The sequence below is a fragment of the Heteronotia binoei genome, chromosome 2, assembly GCF_032191835.1.
Source record: "Heteronotia binoei isolate CCM8104 ecotype False Entrance Well chromosome 2, APGP_CSIRO_Hbin_v1, whole genome shotgun sequence".
Taxonomy (NCBI): Eukaryota; Metazoa; Chordata; class Lepidosauria; order Squamata; family Gekkonidae; genus Heteronotia; species Heteronotia binoei.
Genome location: NC_083224.1, coordinates 81,027,975 through 81,052,172, shown reverse-complemented (window position 1 = coordinate 81,052,172; position 24,198 = coordinate 81,027,975). Strand labels below are relative to the sequence as shown.

At 42.5% G+C, this 24,198-nt stretch overlaps 1 protein-coding gene across 1 annotated transcript in view; it reads right to left on the bottom strand.

Moving 5' to 3' along the window:
* The window catches only part of LOC132567317 (uncharacterized), a 63,590-nt gene that overhangs the window by 357 nt on the left and 39,035 nt on the right, over positions 1-24,198 (bottom strand). The window contains exons 3-10 of the mRNA XM_060232999.1: positions 22,581-22,828; positions 20,037-20,149; positions 19,311-19,357; positions 17,619-17,735; positions 14,125-14,229; positions 6,930-7,061; positions 2,335-2,463; positions 131-247 (exon numbers count right to left, since the gene is read on the bottom strand). Of these exons, the coding sequence (XP_060088982.1) occupies positions 131-247; positions 2,335-2,463; positions 6,930-7,061; positions 14,125-14,229; positions 17,619-17,735; positions 19,311-19,357; positions 20,037-20,149; positions 22,581-22,828 (1,008 nt within the window). The remainder of the gene's footprint in view (positions 1-130; positions 248-2,334; positions 2,464-6,929; positions 7,062-14,124; positions 14,230-17,618; positions 17,736-19,310; positions 19,358-20,036; positions 20,150-22,580; positions 22,829-24,198) is intronic.

Genomic DNA, 24,198 nt, shown 5'->3' with positions numbered 1-24,198 from the left:
AACTCCACAGCCACAAATAAACACAAAGATATAAAACTTTCATATCAGAGAACAAGGGCAATACGATTTGCATACTGGCAATGTGCTAGTCTGGTAAAGCAAAAAATCTTAGTTGAAAGGCTGTTCATACCGGCTTTTCCTTTACCACAGGACAAGAATCTTCCATAATCTCAGTAGGTGCTTGTTTTCCAGTAGGTACTTCAGCAGACGCAAGAGAGGCAACCGGGCTATGGTGGGCTTCAGTGGCCTGATAGGATGAGAAATGATACTGTTCCACTGTAGAAAGGAATCTAGCACAACTAAGCTTTATGCAGGGCACTTAAGCAAGATTTTTCAAGAACTAAAATACACTCCGCTTATAAGAAATTGCTCAAAATTCAAACAAAAGCTTGTGGAGCACATAAAATCCACTGCTCATCCATGTTTTGGACTACACAAGATCATGAGAAAGTCTATATATTTGCAAGAAATATATACCAAAAATGCTTTAAAAATTAAAAAAAACCCCAAAGACTATTTATCCAATGAAAATATCCATAGAAATGTTAGCAAGACTGGGAGTAGCTTGGGAGAAAGTGAACAAGCATGTAGTCAACAATGGTGTGGAAGATATTACATGCCTGTTCTTACAAAAGGCTTTTGATGAGGTACCTCACCAAAGACTCCTGAGTAAATTTAGCAGTCATGAAATAAGAGAATGGGTTCTCTTATGGATTAAAAACTGGTTAAATTACAGGAAGCAAGAGTAGGAATCAATGGACAGTTTTCATAATGGAGGTAAGAAAGCGGTGGGGTCCCACAAGGATCACTATTGGGACCCATACTATTTAATTTATTCATAACTTATCTGGAACTAGGGGGTTAGTATTGTAGTGGCCAAGTTTTCAGATGACAAAATTATTCAGGATGATGAAAACTGAGGTTGACTGTGAAGATTTCCAAGAGGACTTCCACAAACTGAGTGAGTGGGTAACTATGTGGCAAATTAAGTTCAATGTTGGTAAGTGTAAGGTGATGCACACTGAGACAAAAAGTCCCAACTTCAAGTATAGACTAATGTGGTCTTGACTCGCTGGACTTGCTGAGACTGAGAGGGGAAAAGATCTTGGGTTCACAGTGAATAGCTCAATGAAAGTGTCAACACAATGTGCTGCAGCAGTGAAAAAGGCAAACTCTGTGTTAGGGATTATCAGGAAAGAGATTGAGAATAAAACAGCCAATATTGCAATGCCCCTTTACAGCCTCATTTGGCATACTGTGTATAGTACTGGTCACCATATCTCCAAAAGGACATTGCAGAACTGGAAAAAGTACAAAGGAGGGCAACCAAGGTGATTAGGGGGTTAGAGCACCTTCTCTATAAGGAAAGGTTTAAGAGTCTGAGACTTTTTGTTTAGAAAAGATACTACTAACTGGGGACATGATAGAGATTTATAAAATTATGTTTGGGGTGGGGAGAGTTGACAGAGAAATTCTTCTCTCTCTTCGAAAATACTAGAGCTCAAGGGCATCCAATGAAGCTGATAGGCAGTGGGGTTCAGGACGGACAAAATGAAATACTACTTTACACAGAGAGGGATTAAATGTGGAATTCACTGTCAGACGATATAGTGATGATCACAGGAGTAAACAGCTTTAAAAGGGCATTAGATAAATTCATGGTGGATATCTTTCAGTGGCTAGGCTACTAGCCATGATGATGAAGGGGAACCTCCACATTCAGAGAGCAGCCCCATGGCGCAGAGTGGTAAAGCAGCAGTACTGCAGTACTGTGGTCTGAACTCTCTGCTCATGACCCGGGTTCAATTCCAGCAGAAGCTGGATTCAGGTAGCCAGCCCAAGGTTGACTCAGCCTTCCATCCTTCCGAGGTGGGTAAAATGAGTACCCAGCTTGCTGGGGGGAAAGTGTAGGTGACTGGGGAAGGCAATGGCAAACCACCCCGTAAAGAGTCTGCTGTGAAAATGCTGTGAAAGCAACATCACCCCAGAGTCGGAAACGACTGGTGCTTGCACATGGGACCTTTCCTTTCCACATTCAGAGGCACTAATCCTCTGAACCCCAGAGCCAGGACACAACATCAGAGGAAGGCCCTGGCATCTATGCCCTGTTGTTGACTTTCCAGAGGAACTGGCTGGCCACTGTGTGAGACAGGATGCTAGACTAGATGGGTTATTGGTCTGATTCAGAATGGCTCTTCTTATGTTAGCGTTCTCCCAAACAACTCTACAGCCACAACCAAATACTAGATAAAAAGAATGAATAAGACACCAATTACTTTCTAGCCAGCTCTTCAATGTACCCTATGGCAAAGCAAGAAAATAGACTGTTCATACCGGCATAGGCTCTTTCTTTACCACAGGATGACAACCCCCTGCAGTGTTAGATGGTGCTTGTCCTTCCATTGGTGCTTTAGCGGAGGAAAGAGAGGTAGCCTGACTGGCCTGGGCGCCTTTCAGTTTGTCCTACAAAGATTTTTAGTGAAGGTAATGAGAAGTTGTGCAGCTCTAGCCACTCTCTGATCTCTTATATAGAAGTCAGTGTTTTCTACAAGTATGTTCAGGGCTCTAAAGCAGAGATGCTCACATAAAACTATCTGATAGTATGGTGGCTTGTATACTGCAAGGTAGCTTGTGTATTGCACAGTTTGTCTCCACAGTTTGTTGCCTTTCATTTGGCTACCTTTGAAAAATGCAGTTTTCATCTAAACAAAGGCTTCCTAAACATTAACTCCAAACCTATTTGCACTGTCAAGAACACAAGTAGTATCAATAAAGAGTAACCTGAGCACACCCCCTAAATCACTATTTAAAGCAGCTGCACACACTGTAGTTCCAACACAGAAGAACTACCCCACCCCCTGGAGGATTTGGTATGGTGTGCTGACCCTTATTACAGCTTACAGCACATTAGCAACTAAATTCCATAGCTATAAGTAGCTACAGATGGAGGCATTACCCTCAAGCCAGCATGGCCTAGCAAACTGCCAGATATTCATGTATTTATTATTCACATTTATATTCTGCCCTCCCTGCAAGCGGACTCAGGGTAGATCACACCATAAAAATAGACACATAAAATCAGCATAAATAACAAGTTCAGTAAAACAATATAAATTACATTAAAAACACAAGATTTCCAGCTGGACTCAACTGTTCTCCACTGCATAAACTGAGCTACATACCATAATGGATAGTACTTCAATAATATCAGAAGTATTGGCAGTATCCAGGGAGGAGGGGCTAGGATCTATCTGGACACCTAGTTGCCTCAACCAAAAGCCTGGCAGAACAGCTCCATTTTACTGGCCCTGTGGAATGGCAATAAATCCTACAGGGCCCTGATTTCTATCGGGAGCATGTTCCATCAGATTGGGGCCAAGGCTGAAAAAGCCCTGGCCCTGGTCAAGGCTAGGTGGATGCCTTTTGGGCTGGGGCAACTAGAAGATCTTGTTCCATGGAGAGGCAGTCCCTCAGGTGTGTTAGTCCCAGACTGTGCAAGGCTTTAAAGGTTACCACCAGAATGGATCTGGTACTCAACTGGTAGTCAGTGCAGTTGGTGGAGCACCAGGTGAATTCCTACTTTTCCTCAGTCTTCTCTTCTGAGGGAAACGGCGCTCAACATGGCAAAAACAGAACATATAAGGAGGGTATGAAGTTCCAACCTAGGATCAGCATGGGATAGTACATAAACACCTAGTTTCTCTAAATGAAACTAAGTCCTCAGGGCTAGATGAATTGCATCCAAGGGTTCTAAAAGAGGTTGCGGATGCAATTTCTGAGCCTCTGGCTGTTATTTTTGAGAATTCTTAGAGAACAGAAGAGGTGCTGGAAGACTGGAGGTGGGCGAATGTTGTCCTCATCTTCAAGAAGGGGAAAAAAGAGGATCCGGGTAACTACTGACCCATCAGCTTCACGTCTATATCTGGAAAAGTTTTAGAACAAATCATCAAAGTCGGTCCTGGAACATTTAGAAAGAATGGATGTAATTACTAAGAGCCAGCATGGGTTTCTGAAGAACAAGTCATGTCAGACTAATCTGATCTCTTTTTTGAGAAAGTGACTACCTTGCTGGATCAGGGGAATGCTGTAGACATCGTTTATCTTGATTTCAGTAAGGCTTTTGATAAGGTTCCACATACTATCCTTGTTGACAAGTTGGTAAAATGGGGTTTGGATCCTGTTACCGTTAGGTGTATCTGTAACTGGTTGACAGATTGCACCCAAAGAGTGCTTGTGAATGGTTCCTCATCCTCTTGGAGAGGAGTGACAAGTGGGGTGCCTCAAGGATCTGTCCTGGGACCAGTTTTGTTCAACATCTTTATCAATGATTTGGATGAAGGAATAGAAGGAATGCTTATTAAATTTGCAGATGATCTGAAATTGGGAGGGGTTGCAAACACAGAAGAAGACAGAAACAGGATACAGGATGACCTTGACAGGCTGGAAAACTGGGCTAAAACCAATACATTGAATTTTAACAGGGATAATAATAATAATAATAATAATAAATTTTAATTTATACCCCGCCCTCCCCGCCGAAGCAGGCTCAGGGCAGCTTACAAGATATAGTGCTTCGTACAATGATTCAACAATAAAATTCAAAGCGGTAGCAGTTAAAATATAATTACATATAAAACAACATTTAAGTTAATAATTTTAAAACCACAATATAACATAATATGGTGCTTCAGTCTTGATGTGCGTATAGACATAGTTTTTATGTTGATGTAATGGTTCCACCTTAAAAAGCCAGCTGGAAGAGGACGGTTTTGCAAGCCCTACAGAACTGATTAAGGTTCCGCAGAGCCCGCACCTCCTCTGGCAGCTGGTTCCACCATGTAAAGTTCTGCATTTAGGTAGGATAAATGTAAAGTTCTGCATTTAGGTAGGAAAAATCCAATGCATGGTTATAGGATGGGGGAGACTTGTCTTAGCAGTAGTATGTGCGAAAAGGATCTAGGGGTCTTAGTGGATAATACGCTGAACATGAGTCAACAGTGTGATGTGGTGGCTAGAAAGGCAAATGCAGTTTTGAGCTGTATCAACAGATGTATAGTGTCCAGATCACGTGAAGTGATGGTATCGCTTTACTCTGCTCTGGTAAGACCTCACCTGGAGTATTGTGTTCAGTTTTGGGCACCACATTTTAAGAAGGGTATAGACAAGCTGGAATGATGGTGAGGGGTCTGGAGACCAAGTCCTATGAAGAAAGGTTGAAGGAGCTGGGCATGTTTAGCCTGGAGAGGAGGCGGCTGAGAGGTGATATGATCACCATCTTCAAGTACTTGAAGGGCTGTCATATAGAGGATGGTGTGGAATTGTTTTCTGTGGCCCCGGAAGGTAGGACCAAAACCAAAGAGTTTCCAACTCAACATTAGGAAGAACTTCCTGACCGTTAGAGCGATTCCTCAGTGGAACAGGCTTCCTCAGGAGGTGGTGGACTCTCCTTCCTTGGAGATTTTTAAACAGAGGCTAGATGACCATCTGACAGCAATGAAGATCCTGTGAATTTAGGGGGAGGTGTTTGTGTGTGTCCTGCATTGTGCAGGGGGTTGGACTAGATGACCCTAGAGGTCCCTTCCAACTCTATGATTCTATGAATGTGGGTCTGCACAGGCAATGCCATCAACAGGTGCACCACTGCATTCTGCACCTGCTGGAGTTTCTGGATCATTCACAAGGACAAGTCCGCATAGAGCGAGAGGGGAGAGGTAGGGGCCAATTGTTTAACATGCCAAAGATGATAAAAGGCAGATTTGGCCACCCCAGCAACCTGGGCCTCCATAAGGAGCAAGGTATCCAGGACCACCCCCAGGCTTCTCACCCTCTGTGTAGGTGCAAGCACTGCACCATCCAGGGTGGGTAGCCTGATTCCCAATCCAACTCCGCCCCAACTCAGGTACAGGACCTCCATCTTAGCTGGATTAAGCTTCAACCAGCTCTGCAGCTGCCATCCAGCCACAGCCTCCGAAGCCCTGGGCAATGACTCTGGGGCGGAGACTGGGCACTCAAGTCAAATAAAGTTTAATGCGGTCAGAGGCCCATCTAAAAAAGAAAGAAGAATAAGTAACAAATGGCATTAGAAAAACCAATGTATACAATTCAGTTTGGGTACAGAGTGGGCACTCACCCACCTAGAGCTCGGTGTCATCTGTATACTGATGGCAACCCAGCCCAAACCCCTGGACCAATTGGGCGAAAGGGTGCATTTAGATATCAAATAACACTGAAGAGAGAATCACCCCCTGTGGAACTCCAAATTCAATAGGAAACTGCAGGGAGACTCTCTCACCAAGTTCACCCTCTGGACTACCAGTTGACTACCAGTGGAGTACCAGATTCATTCTGGTGGTAACTTTTAAAGTCTTGCACCATGAGGAGACTCTTTCACCCTCTGTCTCCGACCATGTAGGAAGGAAGAAAATCACTGTAAGGCAGACTTCCTAATGTTAAGAATCATTAGTCCTGGGATAGTGGCCTTAGCAGATTTAAAAGTGTGAAGAAATAAGAGGAAGAAGTAAAAAGTGGTCTTCACCAGAGACTAGGAGATGATATGGAACTACTGTAAGAAGCACCCAGGGACTAAGAGGGATATAAGAATCACATTCACATTACAAATAACTTGCCTCTGTAAGTTTATCTGACCATCCAAATCCCTTAAAGGACCCCTGCCTTGGGCAAAACAGTCTCTGGCCATTTACTCATCTAAGATCAAGGCAGCAGGGCTCCTAGATCAAGCAATTAAGTATCTAGGTGAACTTCAACCCTAGCATCTTTCACTTTGGGAACTAAGCACTGCCTTCCATAAGGTATGATTGGGGAAAACAGTATCTGATGGTGTATGAATGAAATGACAGCAAATCTCACTACTAACCACAACACCAGTGCATCACCTTCTAGACAAAATGAGAGGATATTTCAGTACATACCAGCTCAGTCTCCTCATCTTCCTTTTTAAGTTCAAGATTCTCCAGAGCTGCAGGTAGTTCTGAGGTTACTGCTTGAATGCAGCATGCTACTTGGTGACTGTCTTCAGTTTTGGAACCAGTACCCAGCTTGATCTACAGGGATTTTTGAAGGTAAGTTTTTAGGTCTTTTAAGGAAAGAAACTGGATTTTTTACAGATGACTATCAGTACCCTCACTCAACAAAGATAGCAAATGAAGAGTAGTTTTCAGGCTTCACCATGGATGAATATTAAAAGTTGCCACTTAAAAGAATTGATGCCTTTTACACACATCCACATTTTAAATCTCTCAGAAAGTGATGAGAATTTGGAAGGAATCTTCCAGGAATCCAGAGAGATGAATTCATAAGAAGTGGTCAATATAAATGCTATGTTCTGGAAACTGTGAGTAATACCTATTCCTGTATTATCAGTGTGTGTGTGTGTGTATGCAAAATAGACCAGGCAGTGGGAGAATGACACATCAAGGCAGTCAGAGTGAGATCATGCTTCCTGGATAGTATTCTGGGATTCCCCTCCATCAATAAGCAGTATAAACTGCACTAGGGAACTGCAAGGCATCCTCCTTCCCTCAATACATCACTGTCCATGCACTTGTAGTGAAAAATATGTCCATGGGTGGTATCAGTGCTGTACAGGGCCTCTCCTCTCAGATGAGCAGAAATGGCTGGATGCATCCAATCAAGTAGCTTTCAGTACCATACTTATTCATACTGAACCACACTTTTGACAGACCATACTATATATCAGTAACCATATCTCACATTAAAGTGTTAACACAGTGAAGGTGTCTCTGAGAAGAATTAATAGTTGTTTCATACTTCAGTTTTTACAGGGGCAAACTGCACATTAAACAAGGGACTTATGGTTGGAGCTACCAATATTTTCACTCTGAAGCTTATTGGAAGGTACTTTATTGGCAGCACTGACAGACAGTTTGTTCTGGAAAAGAAAAAAGCATTTTATGATGTTCTTGTTAGTCCTAGTACAAGCCCCATGGGGCAGAGTGGTAAAGCTGTAGTACTGCAGTCCTAAGCTCTGCTCATGACCTGAGTTCAATCCCCGGTGGTAGCTGGGTTTTCAGATAGCCGGCTTGAGGTTGACTCAGCCTTCCATCCTTTTGAGGTTGGTAAAATGAGTACCCAGTTTGCTGGGGAGAAAGCATAGATGACTGGGGAAGGCAATGCCAAACCACCCGTGTAAAAAGTCTGCCGTGAAAACATTGTGAAAGCAACATCGCCCCAGAGTCGGAAATGACTGGTGCTTGCACAGGGAATCTTTCCTTTCCTGTTAGTCCTAATAAAAGTTATGTGACCTATTTCTGAACTTTTTCTACTGCAACCCCTCCCAAATCCCTCCCTGAGAGGTTATAGCTTCAACACTGCACATTAAATAAATTCTACATTGTATAAGAGCAGGTAAAGAAAAGGTGAGTATAAGTGAAGCCCACTAGAACAAGATTCTAATTCACACTAGCTGGCCTTAACTAATAATTAGCATTCAGGTTATCTTCTCATGGCTTTCCCATGATTTCACTGCACACGTGGGCTTCTTTTCTAGAAACAAAATGTGGCAAGTATCAGTTATTAGTATGTATGTTGGCCTTGTTTGGACTTGAAATTCATTTTTAAAGATCAATTAAAACCTTATTAGCCAAACTGACAAAAGCTGACTCTGGATGTATGCAAAAGATCCTTGCACAAGTGGCTGAAGGGCTACCCACTGTTAGCTATCAGCCTTTCTATCTGAATTGGTCAAGACCCACAGCAGAGCATAACTTCACATGCAAAACAAGGTACTCACCAATTCTCATCTATTCACTGTCAACAGGTGGAAAATGGCCACAGCAATCATACCTCCCAAGGTTATCTAGTAGGGAGGCAGCCCTATTGCACCTACTTCTTAAATTATTATTCAGGAGAAAATTGGGAAGTCTTGCGTGGAAAATACCGTAGTGATAGTGGGAACGTAACTGTTATGCAAGACTCAGGGCTGTTCTTCATAAATAATATTTATTTATTGTTGTCAAATTGTTTTGGGTAATATCCTGTCTTATTTTATTTTTGTGTCTTTAAAGTGTTTTAACTCCAGTTATAATGCCACCTCCAGTTTTGCCTCCTATTGCCATAATGGTACTGCAAAAGTATACCCTAAAATAATGGCTCCTGGCTATGTGGAAGATGGGCCTTCAAAATATTACCTTATGACTGGATTGGAACTTGCACTATAAAGTATTTGGACCCTGGTGTTACCTAGCATGATGTTGTTTACCACCACCATTATCAGGCCCAGAATCTGCCTACCTGCCTAAAAAGGAATATGCACCAAGGTAGAAACACTGTGTTCCATTAACTCTGCATGTATTACTGCCAAGGCTAGGAGTTTCAGAATTAAAGGCTAGTATAGTTGATATATAAACAACCATGGAAAGTCTTAGCAATGTCACTTAGATGCTTTGCAAAGTTTGCAAAAAGAAATTAAAAGTTTGTCCCAAGTTGCTGTATAAATTCTTATTTTTAAAAATTAAATTTATTTCAAACATTATTATCACAAAAAATAATATGGAACAGAATTACAACCAATCTAAAACCCTATACAAAATTTCTTTTCCTATAATTCAGTACACCATTCTTTTCCCATTCATAATTCTAAGCTATTAACTTTTTAATCTATCATCATCTAAAGACAATTTTATTTTTTAAAAAATATATGAGCTCCTGGGAAAAAAAGATTAGATAACAGAATTTCTCTCTCTTGAAGAAACTGAACTATCAGAAACCAGACCGTTTGAAAATTTTTTTTATATCTAAATTTTGTAACCCTGAAAAAAGATCTAATTTACTCAAAACAAAATTATTTCAAATAGTGTTATACCATTCCTCCAGGCTAGGCCCTTTGTTCTGTCTCCACTTACATGCAATTTCGATCTTAGCAATTGATAATAATGTTATGACATTTTGTTTTATTTAACTTTTCATTTGGTTTAGTTCAAGAAGAATAGTTTCTGGGTTTCTACTAATTTGTATTCCAACTATTATTTCTATTTGTAAAAGCACCTCATTCTAAAAAAATGTAATTACCAGGCAGCTCCAAAAACTGTGTATATAATTACCTACTTGTCCACAGCCCTTCTAAAATTTTTCCCCCTTTATAGAATCAAGAAAGTCTCACAGGAGTAAAATACCATCTATATCAGGGGTTGCCAAACTGTGGCTTGGGAGCCACATATGGCTCTTTCACACACACTGTGTGGCTCTTGGAACCCCCACCACCCCATTAGCTGGCAGCTTGGATAATGCATTTAAAGTTACTTTCTTTCCACCTCTCCCTCTGCCCAAACATTGAGAGGGCAGTAGCGCTGCAGTTGCAGAGAATTCCATCCTAGACCCACACCAGTCCGGCTTTCGCCTAGGCCATGGGACGGAGACAGTGCTGGTCGCCCTAGTAGATGATCTCCAGCGGCATCTGGATTGAGGCAGGTTGGTACTGCTGATGTTGTTGGACCTGTCAGCGGCATTCGACACGGTCGACCATCAGTTGCTGGTCCACTGCCTCGCTGACGCGGGGATTCAGGGACTGGCCTTGCAATGGCTCTCCTCTTTTCTCCTTGGTCAGGGACAAAGGGTGGCTATCGGGAAACAATCGTCCCAGAGACATCCGCTTAATTGTGGGGTGCCTCAGGGGGTGGTGCTCTCCCCGATGTTGTTTAATATCTATATGTGCCCCCTTGCCCAGATTGTCCGGAGATTTGGGCTGGGTTGCCATCAGTACGCTGATGACTCCCAGCTCTATCTGCTGATGGATGGCCAGCCTCTGCCCCAGAAAATCTAGTCCTGGCGCTGCAAGCCATGGCAGGGTGGCTCAGGCTGAGTCATCTGAATCTGAATCTGATGAAGACAGAGGTTCTTTGTTTGAGTTGTGGTGATCTGGGAAGGGAAATCCCTCTACCAGCTTTCGATGGGGCACCACTGATATTGGCACCCAAAGTCAGAAGCTTGGGGGTGCTACTGGAGCCCACATTGGCTATGGAGGCCCAGATAGATGCCACTGCGAAATCCGCCTTTTTCCACCTTAGGTGGAAACGACAGTTGGTCCCCTTTCTGGAGCACAGCGACTTAGCAACTGTGATGCAACGGTCACCTCGAGACTAGACTACTGCAATGCCCTCTACATGGGGCTGCCCATGTCCCGGATTCGGAAACTGCAGCTGGTGCAGAATCCGGCAGCCAGACTGTTATTGGGTCTCTCTATACTGGAGAGCCAGTTTGGTGTAGTGGTTAAGTGTGCTGACTCTTATCTGGGAGAACCGGGTTTGATTCTCCACTCCTCCATTTGCACTTGCTAGCATGGCTTTGGGTCAGCCATAGCTCTGGCAGAGGTTGTCCTTGAAAGGGCAGCTGCTGTGAGAGCCCTCTCCAGCCCCACCCACCTCACAGGGTGTCTGTTGTGGGGGAGGAAGGTAAAGGAGATTGTGAGCCACTCTGAGACTCTTTGGAGTGGAGGGCGGGATATAAATCCAATATCTTCTTCTATTCAGGAGCACATACAGTCAGGGCTGCGGCAACTGCACTGGCTGCCAATAGTATTCCGGATTCGCTACAAGGTGCTGGTTATTACCTTTAAAGCCCTATATGGCCGAGGACCTGTCTACATTAGGGACTGTCTCTCCCCACATGTTCCCCAGAGGGTACTTAGATCTGGATCACAGAATTTACTGTCACTCCTTGGGCTGAGGGAGGCGAGACTGAAGGCTACCAGAGAAAGAGCCTTCTCAATCGCTGCCCCCCACTGGTGAAACCAACTCCCAGAAGATGTAAGGGCCCTGAGGGACCTTGCCCAGCTCCGCAAGGCCTGCAAAACAACTCTATTTCGACTGGCCTTTAGCCAAACTACAGTATAAGTAGATACCCAACATCGCTAAATGTATTGTACCAACTCTAGCACCGAAAATTGTTTTAATTATTTTAAACTGTTTTAAATTGTTTTAATTGTTTAACCGGTAATTGATTATTAATTGAACTGTTTTGCTTACTGTTTTTATTGTTGGTGTTTGATTGTTGTTAGCGTCCTGTGCCTGCTTTGGCGGGGAGGGCGGGATATAAATACGAAGAATAAATAAATAACAAACTATTTGCTTTCTTTCCACCTTCCTTCCTTCCATCTTGTGGCTCTCAAACATCTGACATTCATATCTTGCAGCTCTCAAAGATCTGATGTTTATTCTTTGTGGCTCTTATGTTAAGCAAGTTTGGCCACCCCTGATCTATATATAATGCATTAAATTTAATTGTAGGTATTTTGGAGTTAAAACTTGGTGCTTTCTAAGTACCTTCCCAGTCCTCTACAGATAATCTACTCTTCACAATACTTCACCCAAGCTTTCATAGCCCATGATGAGGTCTTGTTTTGCAGGTCAAACAATAATTTATACAGTTTAGATAAAAGTCCATTATGTTGTTTATCTTGATGCTATAAGAGTATTTCAAAGGAAGTCAGTGGCATAGGCCACTGATTATTCCTAGGGTCTCTAACAAACGTCTAATCTGATAATAATTTAACCAGGAATTTTTTTTGTTTTATTTTCATCTCCAATTCTGCCTTGACCATCTGAAACAAAATCTGCCAGTCTTGTGTATCCTTTCTTATAAATTTTGATTAACTTGTTTCTATACTGATGTAAATATGCAGTGAAAAAAACTAAATGAACAAAGAAAAAGCTAACAATGGTTTTGCTCATGTTGAAAGCAAAGGAAAAGACTGATGAATAATGGAATAAAATGTATCAAATAGAGTGTGAATAAAATATGGGGGGCTGTGGAAGAAAAATTGAGTTAGCCTGACTTCTGGCATGTTAAGTCTGCTGAAGTCTCCATTAGTCAAAAAGAGAAAAGGAGGGGGGGACAATGTAAAGTACACAAATCAATCAGGGAGAAAAACTACAACCGCCATGCAAACTATGTACAAATTAATAATTTGTAATCATGATTCATAATATAATAAATCCATAAGGTGCAAACTCATATAATGTAAACTCTACTTTTCAAAATTAATCAGTTCAATTTTTCATACAATTTATGGTAGGCATGTTCACCAGCTATTTCCAGCAGTCTTTGTCACAAATCATATGATAGGTTATAATTCAACAGAGTCATCAAATCCAACTGAAATGCAATGACACTTACACTGACAACAAATCTACAGTTAGCTACAGTTGTCCTTTCACAACTTCTGGAACTTCCATCTATCCCTTGAACATTGCAAATATTAAATTTGGAGGACATAATGTCCTCAATCCATCAGATTGAGGACATTATGCCCCTAGAAATTTAATGTACATGGTTTGCATGGTGATTGTAATTTTTTCTGATTGACCTGAAGACTCCATTAGGGCTGGATGAAGAAGCCAAGTAGGCGAAAAAGGAATGTGCTGTGTTGAAGAGATAACACAGTCGTGAGTATACTAAAAAGAACTGGTTTGAAGCAACCTGTAAACCAGATCCTGAGAAAGTAAGCAGAAAATCTGTCAGGAATGGAAAACGTTACTTTTAGGCTTGAATTGAGCATGCCCATCCTCAGGAAGTATTTTAAAATGTGCTTGGAGGCAGTAACTTTTTTGAGATTCTGCTTTTGCTGTCTCCTGTGACTGTCTTTCTCTGACAGAAATAGTACAAATTCTCAGAATGTGGAAAGAAAGAAACAGTGAAAAATCCTCCAAGTTCTGTTTTGAAGCCAGAGCCTATTGAGACCTCTGTTGATGAGTGGAGTATTTAGAACCTTACTAACTTTAGAAGCTGACTTGTACAAAAACATCAACGGTATAAATGGTCTACTCACATTAGCAGTGGTATTTGCAGATGGTACACTCATACTAGATCATCTATATCTTCTGCAAACTCTTAGTTTCCATCAATTATACAGTGTTTTGTGTAAGCTGCCTACAGATACTGTCTCACCACTGTCTCAGAGTCTCAACTCCAGGCACTAGCAGCATTTGCAAACCAATGTCTTGAGTCATCTATTTCAGCCATTACTAGAAATACTGGAACATATGTAGGTCCCATAGGTTGTACACTGCAAATGTGAGGTCAACAAGCCACCCAGATCACATTTCACCAAAGCTCTTAGCTATGAATAAGTAGAGACATAATACATCATACCAGCTCAGTGTCTTTTGTCTTCGCTGGGCATGTTAAGGAGTCAGGAGGCAAACGAAAACTAAACTGTGAAGGAGAGATGATAGCTTTGCTGGCCTTCTGATTGACCTAAAGATGTAAATGTAAATGAAGGAGGAATTACAAAACAGTGAGAGATTAAATGAGCATGTCTCTGCTGTCTCTGCTAAATGCACTTCTACAGCCACTGCGGCTCTGGAAAGACAGACTGAAAAGTCGTTGCGTATCTTAAGGAACAATGGAAGTTATGCAGCTGAGAGTATTGCCTGATCTTTGTGGGTGTAAGGACTAACACATTTTTCTTCTGCATGGGCTTTTATATTCTCGAAAGCACATGGCCATTTTTCCTAATTTGTCTTCCCAAATCCAAAATTAAATCTGAAACCAGCTCCCACAAATCTCATCAACTTTCTCTGCATGTGATATAGAAAATATGCCTTAACATTGTCGCCAAACATTTTTTCCCATCTCACATGACCCCTTTGTTCTTTTTAAAAGTTCTGGAGAGGAAAAAAGTACACACACTATTTTGTGATATTCTGGTTGGTCCTAATAAAAGTAATCATATGACATTTGTTTCTGAATTTTTCCTACTGCAACTCCCACCTTGAGACATTATAGCTTAAGTACATTCCATGTTATAGAAACTGTACATTACACAAGAGCAGATAAGGAAAAGGTGAGAATAAGTGAAGCCCACCAGAACAAGGCAGGAAGATTTGCTTTACTGGCTCTAATCCACCCTATGTCATGGGTGCTGGGGGCCCTGCAGAAGAAGCCGAGCCTGCAGAAGAAACTGTGCCCCTGCCACCTGCACCAGTGCCCCTGCCTCCTGCTGGAGAAGATCCAAGCCCCCCTGCCTCGCCCTCTCGGGTGGCTCGTGTGCGTGACCGCCTTCGTCAGGACCTCAGGGATCGGAGGAGGGTGGCACGCTCACGAGCAAGACGCTCCCTGAGCCCTGAGTTTTGAAAGGATTCTGGCCCTTTTAGGAGTGAGGGTGCTTGAATCTCAGCAGGATCCTGGCTGCCCTCTGAGTCAGCAATTAGCCCAAATGGGCCACAGACAGCAGAGGGCTATATAGCTGTGGGCTTTGGGAGGAGGCTTTGTGGAAGCAACTAGTCACTTACCTGACGTTCTAGCATCCACTTTGGCTTCTGACTTCAGCTTCTGGACCCCCTGACTCTGGCATTGACTTCTGGACCCCCTGACTTTGGCTTCTGAACCTCTGACCTGTGATACCTGGACGGTGATTCGGTTTTGGCGCTTTGGACCCTCCTTGCTACCCAGCTACAGACCTTGGACTGACCCTGGACTTCGCCTGGCCTGGCCCCAGCCCGTGACACCCTAGACAGCCTTAACAAATATTAATTAGCACTGAATATGGTTTTGCCACACTGAGAAATCTAGTTATTAGAAATTAAGAGAAGTGGGGGTATTAAAATGCATGTGCCACGTGGAAAAGGAGGATAAAAATAAATTATTTTGTAAAAATAAATAAATAAATGAATTTTTAAATTTAAATTGGATTTTTAAAATAAAATGCTTTCATATAAAGATAGTTTTCTGTTTAAGATACATTATAGTCAAAAGGTTATTCATTATGAAATAAGTTTTTAATTATGTAGCATAAGGTTGTATATTCAAGCAATGCTTAATTTTTTCAGTAAATTAATTCCATTAATCCATTTACAATGTCATGCTCTTTCAGAGGTTTCTGTAAGTTTATTTTGAGCGATTTTTCTGTCTAGAAGATATTTTCACAGATGCTTGGTTTTGCAGCTCTCAAAACTTTGACTTTTTTTCTGCAGAGCTCACATACTGCTTCTTCACAGCAAAAAAGTTATAAAATAACATTTTTAAATTTATAAAATAAACAGAGTTTAGAAAAAGACCTTAGTCCCATTGTTCCTTTGCAAATCTTTTTTTAAATTCTTATTTATAGTTTATTAAAATTATATATTGTGCACAAACCCATTACCAAACAAAAAAAAAAGAATACCATTATTGAAACAGAGTTCGAAGGTTTTCACTGATATATATACATTCAGATTCCACTATCTCTATTCACTATTAAATACATTCACCTTCATTATTACATTACAAATTAAACCAATTTATCTTATTCACTTACATAATACCTTACTACTTCCATACTCCTATAACCACCTACGTAACTTGTCCCTCTTATCTGTAACTATTTCCTTTGCAAATTTAAGTACATAGAATCAACCCCTTACCTCTTAAGTCCTATGTTTCAAAAAATTCAATGAACGCAAGATTATTGGGAGTGGAACAGATGTGCACAAGAAGCTAAGTGTGAGGATGGAGGAGCAAGCAGTAAAAATGAAAGCGAGCAGAATACTCCACAAGTCTTTGGATCTTTGTGTGTATAGCCAGAGGTTTATCATATTATTCTTTCCCTGGAAGAGAAAACCTATAATGGCAGCAGGCTGCAAAAGAGACCCAGTCTGGAAATATTTTAATAAAGTTCCTCTACCTATGGGTAAGGCAGGCATGTGTGCAAAATGCAAACACTGCAACAAAGAATTGCAAGGCCTGGTGGCCTGAATGAAACAACATCATGAGAAATGGTGTGATGAAGATAACAAAAAGAACACGTTTGAGCACGCAACTGTACTGGTCAGGCTGCAGCAGGAGTATTGTGCAGTTCTGGAGACCTCACTTCATGAAGGATGTGGACAGAATGCAGCAGGTGCAGAGGAGAGCAACAAGGATGATCAGGGCCTGGAGATCAAGCCCTATGAGGAAAGGCTGAGGGATTTGGGAATGTTCAGTCTGGAGAGGAGGTTGATGAGGGGACATGATTACTCTTTTTAAGTAGTTGAAGGGCTGTCACTTACAGAAGGGTAGGGAGCTATTCCCGTTGGCAGCAGAGGAAAGGACTTGCAATAATGGGTTTAAATTAAGGACAGAAAGGTACCAGCTGGATATTAGGAGAAACATTGCCAGATCTTTGTCAGGATTTTCTTCCTATCCCTTTTACCGCCCAACCATCTTCCCCCATCTTTTTCAGTTCCCTCCTCTCATTTGCTGAAGGGGGCAGGATGCGAGCATTTACATACACAAGAGAAGCCAGAGAACAGTAGCTGCAGCCTCTCTCTGCGCCTCATTGTTTTAAAAAGGACACCCGAAAGTACCTCCACCTGCACCCATCCCACTGTCTCTCCTTTGGCCTAATTTTATTTCACTTACAGAGGGGAAATGGAACCCAGATGAGTTGTGCTTACCCTGGACACAATGTCATCTAGCTGCTTCTACTTACTGTGGGGGCTTTTTGCTGTTCATGTAGGAGCAAAAAAAAAATCCTTGTGCAGGTATAGTTCTTGCTTCCTCTCTCAAGCATCACATCCTTCTATAGTTCGTCAGATCTGTAATAACTTAAAAACTAGGACTGAGGGTACACCACCTTCCACAAGAACCACAGGATGGCAAGCAGCAAAGCATTCTCTCATAATTACCTGGAGTGGATCAGTGTTTTTCACTGAAGCTACAGAATCTTCTAAGACTTGTTTTGTCTCCTTGGATATTGCTGATTCATCTTTCTTCACGTCAGAATCATTTTCTTTTCCACTCTGCTGCAGCAGAAGAACAAAAGGGTGTGTGTATGTGTGTCAGGGGTTCCCAAATCTTGTTGAAATAGGTCTGTAAAACCACACTCTTCCAGTTAGCCTTTAACTGATCTAGATTTACCATCATAATGGGAGAAAATGTAAGAATACTGAAGCCATCAGAAGCGAAACAACTACATATGGTATCAGCACCAGATTGTTTTAATTATTGTTTTAATTACTGAATTTTAAATTGTGGTATTAATGTTATGCAATTTTTAAATTGATTGTTTTCATTTTGTTGTTGTGAGCTGCCCTGAGCCTGCTCCGGTGGGGAGGGTGGGATACAAATTAAATAAATAAATAGGGTTTCTGCGCCTTTAGGAACCATCTAATATGCAAAAATTTAGCAGATGAAGCTCTTCTTGGCATGGCAGTGAAATGAATGGGAAAGCTGTTCCTGCTAATTTCCTCTTTAAGGCATGGGAGCCCTGCTGAAAAAAAGCTGGCAATCCTAGAAAAATTCCATAAGAGGACACAATAGTAAGCTGCCTGTAGGATACAAAGTCATCATCTATATCAGTGTTTCCCATTTGCAGGGTCGTGACCCGGTACCGGGCCACAGAAACCTCACTACCGGGTCACAAGAAAAGCCAAAGCTAGCCCCGTCCCAGCAAAGCTAGCCCCGCCCCCTGCAAAGCATGATCTCTGCTCTGCTTTCTTCCTTCCCCCGTCTCTCTGTTGTGCACAGAAAAGCTAGCCTTGAAGACTGATACGGGCTGCAAAGTCTGAGCTCTGCTTGGCTTCCTTCCTTCCCCCATTTCTGTGTTGTGCAGAGAGAAGCCAGGCTGCCTCTCCTTCCTTCTCCCCCCTCCCAGTGTTTGAGAGAAAAGCTGGCATCCACGGGCACTTTAGACCCATGAAGTGTTCTTCAAAATATGAGCTTTCCTGTGCCTTGCAGTATGTTTTTTTGGGGAGGGTGTGTGTGTGTTTTTTTAGCCAGGAGGAGTGGGGAGTGGGCATTCCAGTAGCTTTTTTTTTTTAACCAAACGACCCCTGGGCAGAATTGTTGCTGGCTGAGGTCGTCTGATGGTGAGGAAGGCTTTTTTTCTTTGCCCCCCCTTTCTTTCTTTCTTTCCCTGCAAGTGATGCTCTGTCTGTATTCTTGGTGCTGGGAGGAGGGGAAGCAACAGTGGGAGGGCTTCTAGTGCCCTGGACCCGCTGGTGGGCATTCTGGAAGTGACATCACAGGAAAAGGTGGAGTTTTGGTTGTGTGCCACAGAAGTGACACCACAGGAAATGACATAATTCCTGTCTCCCAGCTCCACCCCCAAAGTCTCCTGGCTCCACCCCCAAATTTTAGTGGGTCACAAAAGAGAAGTGTAACAATAACCAGGCCAAGGGAAAGAAAAGTTTGGGAAACCCTGATCTATATCGATTACTTCTACTTCAGTCACACAAAACCTGGACACATATGCATGAGAAATCCTACACCCAACTTTTCCCCATATCAGACTATCCTTAATCTCTGTCACAACTATAAGAGGCAGCTGACCAAATCCAGCCAGTACAAACTATACAAAGTATAGGTTAATTTCTTACCTGCATCTTTACCAAGACGTGTGATGAGCCACAGGAACTATTCTTGCCTGCAGATAAAGAACAGAATGAGAAGAAAAAGCCTCTTGTGAGCTGGGATTCAGGATGCTTGAGACAACATTGCTTTGTTAATTGTTTCAGGGCATGGACAAGGACATAACACATACTATTGTTGATGGGCAATAGATTCAAAATATGCAAAAGGAAATACTGCTTTATGCAGTGAGTGATTAAGATATGGAACTCACTACCAGAGGATGTAGTGATGGCCACAAGCACAAAGAGCTTTAAAAGAGGAGTAGGCAGATTCATGAAGGACAGGTCTATCAGTGGCTGCTAGCCATGGCAACTAAAGGGAACTAGCTAAACGGCATCTGTGTGCGACAGGATGCTGGACTAGATGGACCACTGGTCTGATCCAGTAAGGCTCTACTTATGTTCTAATCTAATCTAATGGATCTGGTGGGTTAAACAATTCACTAATCTATAGCAAGGAAGAACAACATTTCCTACGAAAAGTAAGTTTTTCATAGCTGAAACAAATTTCCCTCCCCCCACAAAAGTTACTCCTGAAATAAAGAAACCCAAATGAATCATGAGATCTTACTTTTCTGTTTCTGTCTGGAATACATATTGTAGAATTTACTTATACTGTAATGTTAGCTTAAACACAGATCACTTCATTCTCGTATCACAACAAACAACCTTTCAAGGAACAGCTTTTAGGACCTTTATAAGAGCTACTAGAACGTTTTCCGTAGAATCTGCCATGTGAACGTCTCCTGTAGGAACCACCGCCTCGGTGTTGAAAGTTGCCATTGTCAAAGCCACAGTCATAGTCCCTGGAGAATTGCAAGCAAAAACAGAGTCTCCTATGTAAGCCATCTTCTTTCTCAGTAATAAAGGAAAGCGCAACCTATCAAAACCAGAACTGACTACAGTTCCCAAGATGTAGCTTGTACTCCACATAACTCACCTACTAAAGCAGGGGTCCCCAACCCCGGGCCCTGGACCAGTACCGGTTCATGGCCTGTCAGCAACTGGACCGCCAGCCTCGCTGCCCCCTTGCAGCGCCCGGCAGCTTCCCGGCTCCCTTGCAGCACCCTGCAGCCTTTCTGCCCCCCCTCACACACACTGCAGCAGCAGCAACGAGAGACCACTGAAAAAGCAGCGCTACCCTTGCCTCCGGAGGCAAGGGCAGAGCCACTTCTTCAGCGGATCGCTCACTACCACGGTTTCCCTCCACTGTCAGCTGATCGGCAGGGTGCATGTGAGCTTTTAAAGAGCCTGGAAGGCGCTTTCCCCAGCTTAACATCCTAAAAACGGAAGGAGAAGGAGGTGCCGTGGGTGGGGAGAGAGGGATGGCGAGGCTGCACAGCACAGGGGACAGGGGAGGCCAAATTCAGTTCCCCCACCTTGCCGGCCCTGGGGCTGCAGTGGGCGGGCCAGCCGGTCCCTGCTGCCAAAGAGGTTGGGGGCCACTATACTAAAGCACCCTCCCCGTATTAATAATTTCTCATGCGGTACCAACTATTTTCCCTTTTCCCATTTTTCCTACAGCTGATGCCCAGGCTTCCTTTGCTACCCTAAACATAACCCTGCACTAAACTTAGACCTCAGCCACTGCTATGTATGAATCATGCATTGTAAACCAACATACTCAACTAAGAAATATTTGCTGAACTCTCCTCTCCTGGGAGACTCACCCAACTAAATGATGCCTTCTTCCTCACCTCACAGTGGCCAACAAGACATAATCATTACCAAGTGCTCCAAGTTTAAAGTGAAAGGTCCCATATTAGAACCTCTGTGCTACACATCAGAAGAACTGAAGTAGTTACTGCAATGTATTTGGGATCAGAAGGGTGGGAAACAGACAATAGTATTTCCAATGGACTGAAAGTGACTTGAAAGAAATGCTACATTCATTCCACTTCTGCATCTAGTAAATAGATTTGCAAGTTTTTTGTATTTTTTAAGGCTGCAAAATCTGTCTGAACAGGGGAACAAAAGAAATGTGTACATACATAATGGGAAATGAACCCTCCCTGAAACCTCTTCCAACACTTATCTGTCTCTAGTCTTTGCTGTTTTGATCTTTGAAATAATGGGCATATCAATACAGTGAATTCTTGCTATGTGATAAAGAAGAATTGCAGATTTATATCCCGTCCTTCTCTCTGAATCAGAGACTCAGAGCGGCTTACAATCTCCTATATCTTCTCCCCCCACAACAAACACCCTGTGAGGTGAGTGGGGATGAGAGGGCTCTCAGAGCAGCTGCCCTTTAAAGGACAACCTCTGCCAGAGCTATGGCTAACCCAAGGCCATTCCAGCAGCTGCAAGTGGAGGAGTGGGGAATCAAACCCGGTTCTCCCATATAAGAGTCCACACACTTAACCACTACACCAAATTGGCTCTCTATATAAAAGCTATAGGGCAGATAAGAAACTAATAGGAATGGACACAAACTGGCTCACAGACTAAAGTTCATGACAAATTTTGGCCTGTTTGTGGTTCATGAACTGACGTTTGTGGCAGGTCAACCTGCACAAACTTTCCAGGAACTTCTCCGCTGGGTTTGTGAATAAATACATTTTCATACAGACTGTCTCTGCTCAAACAAAATGTTTACCAAACTTCAAAGAATGGAAACACTGTTGTCAATTTCAACCTAATCAGAGATTCAGATGGGCAGATGTATTAGTCTGAAACAGACTTTGCGTCCAGTGACATCCTTAAGACCAACAAAATCTTATTCAAGGTATGAGTTTTTGTGTGCACACACTTCTTCAAATACCTTCAGACACTTCTTCAGTCTCATAGGAATATATTTTTGTAGGTCTTAAAGGTGCCACTGGATTCAATCCGTTCATCAAATTAATCATGTCATTTTCAAGAGGGTTTGCAAAAATGCCCTCCTTGCTTGTATTGAGATTGAGCTGGCATAACCACAATGGAATTGGGATCTGCTGGGCAAGCAAAAAGGCCCCCCTTCAGCTTCTACTGCAGAGATTCTCTGGTTTGACCTTGGTCCTGTTGGATTTGCAGTGCCACAGTGGCACTGGTTCTGCTGGGCTTTCAAAAAAGCCCCTCCCTATAGTTTTCACTGCAGAGACTTTGATTCTGTTCTGCTGAGCTTCTATTGTCCTTGCATTTTCCCAATTCATGTCCATCCCTAGAAACTAATCTCCAACTGATGATTTAAGCTTACCAGAGATGAGCTAAGTGTCCTTACATACCTCTTTGCGCCAACATGCAGAAGTCACCTACCTTGATGGCTGTTCAAGATGGTACTGATCCCACTGTGGGGGAGGAGGATAGCACTGAGAGTCCTGGTGGTCTTGGCTCCACCTTGGGTTGAAATAGTCCCATTGTGGGTTGTGATGACCCCACTGAGGGTCAGAGGGGCCCTGGCCCCACCGTGGGTCCTGCTGCTCCTGGCTCCACCGTGGGTCCTGATGCGCCTGGCCCCATCGTGGAAACGGCCTACCTGCCCAACAGTTTTCATGTGGTATATCCTGGATAATTAAAAAAACATTTCAAAGACAACTCACACAACAATATATTGAACAGTTAGTTAAGTACAGTCAAGAGGCAAATAACATGGGTGTAATATATGCAATTTGAATTGGTATGGCCTACAAGAAATCCCTGGAGTTCAAACTCATTAAATCCTGCCTCAGATTTTGCAAATTGCCTCAGTCTTTGCAATTTCTCTAGAAGCTACTTACTGAACAAAATATAAAGGCATCAAATGAATAACAGGAATAAAAGCAGCAGAGTTGACTTCTGTTTCAACCTGCCAAACTTAAAAAAAAAAAAACCCTCTCCATTTTCCTCCCTATGGCTACAAAGTTTCTGAAAAATGCATATCTTTGTATGTCCTGAGGAAGGCATACGTCTAAAGCTTGGTCCTGTTGGCCAAACTACTTTGATCACTGATTATGACCACTTGATGTCACTTATGTATCTTAACATAAGAACATAAGAGAAGCCATGTTGGATCAGGCCAATGGCCCATCCAGTCCAACACTCTGTGTCACACAGTGGCCAAATATATATACACACACACACTGTGGCTAATAGCCACTGATGGACCTCTGCTCCATATTTTTATCTAAACCCCTCTTGAAGCTGGCTATGCTTGTGGCCGCCACCACCTCCTGTGGCAGTGAATTCCACATGTTAATCACCCTTTGGGTGAAGAAGTACTTCCTTTTATCCGTTTTAACCTGTCTGCTCAGCAATTTCATTGAATGCCCACGAGTTCTTGTATTGTGAGAAAGGGAGAAAAGTACTTTTTTCTCTACTTTCTCCATCCCATGCATTATCTTGTAAACCTCTATCATGTCACCCTGCAGTCGACATTTCTCCAAGCTAACGAGTCCCAATCATAAAATAGCAATTTATTCTGTACAAAAGTCCAATCTCTGTCTTGCTTGATTTGTGGTCAGAACCAAAATAGTATTGCAACAGCACAATAAGATACAGTCCCAACTTTCAATAGTCTCACTCCAATAATTTCTAATGTCCAACTTGATGTGCACTTCTGAAAAAGAGTGGACCATGCAGAATCTTGAAAATGACATGTTCTCCAGATGAGAAATGTCACATTTTGAATGGCTTTTTCAAACTCAATAGGCTGGTGATGGGACTGGATACAAAAACAAAAGGCATACAATAACTGCGACAAGGAATATAACACATTATACAAAATTACATAAATCACACTATGTATGAAAGGCTCATCCCGATCTCAGCAATGTGTTCAATATAGGAACAAATTCATTCAGTCATGGAGGATCATGGGTTCTTATCTCCTAAACGTCACACCATTACTTATATCAAAAAAAGAAGTACAGGTGAAACAACTGGGAAGTTTCCTACT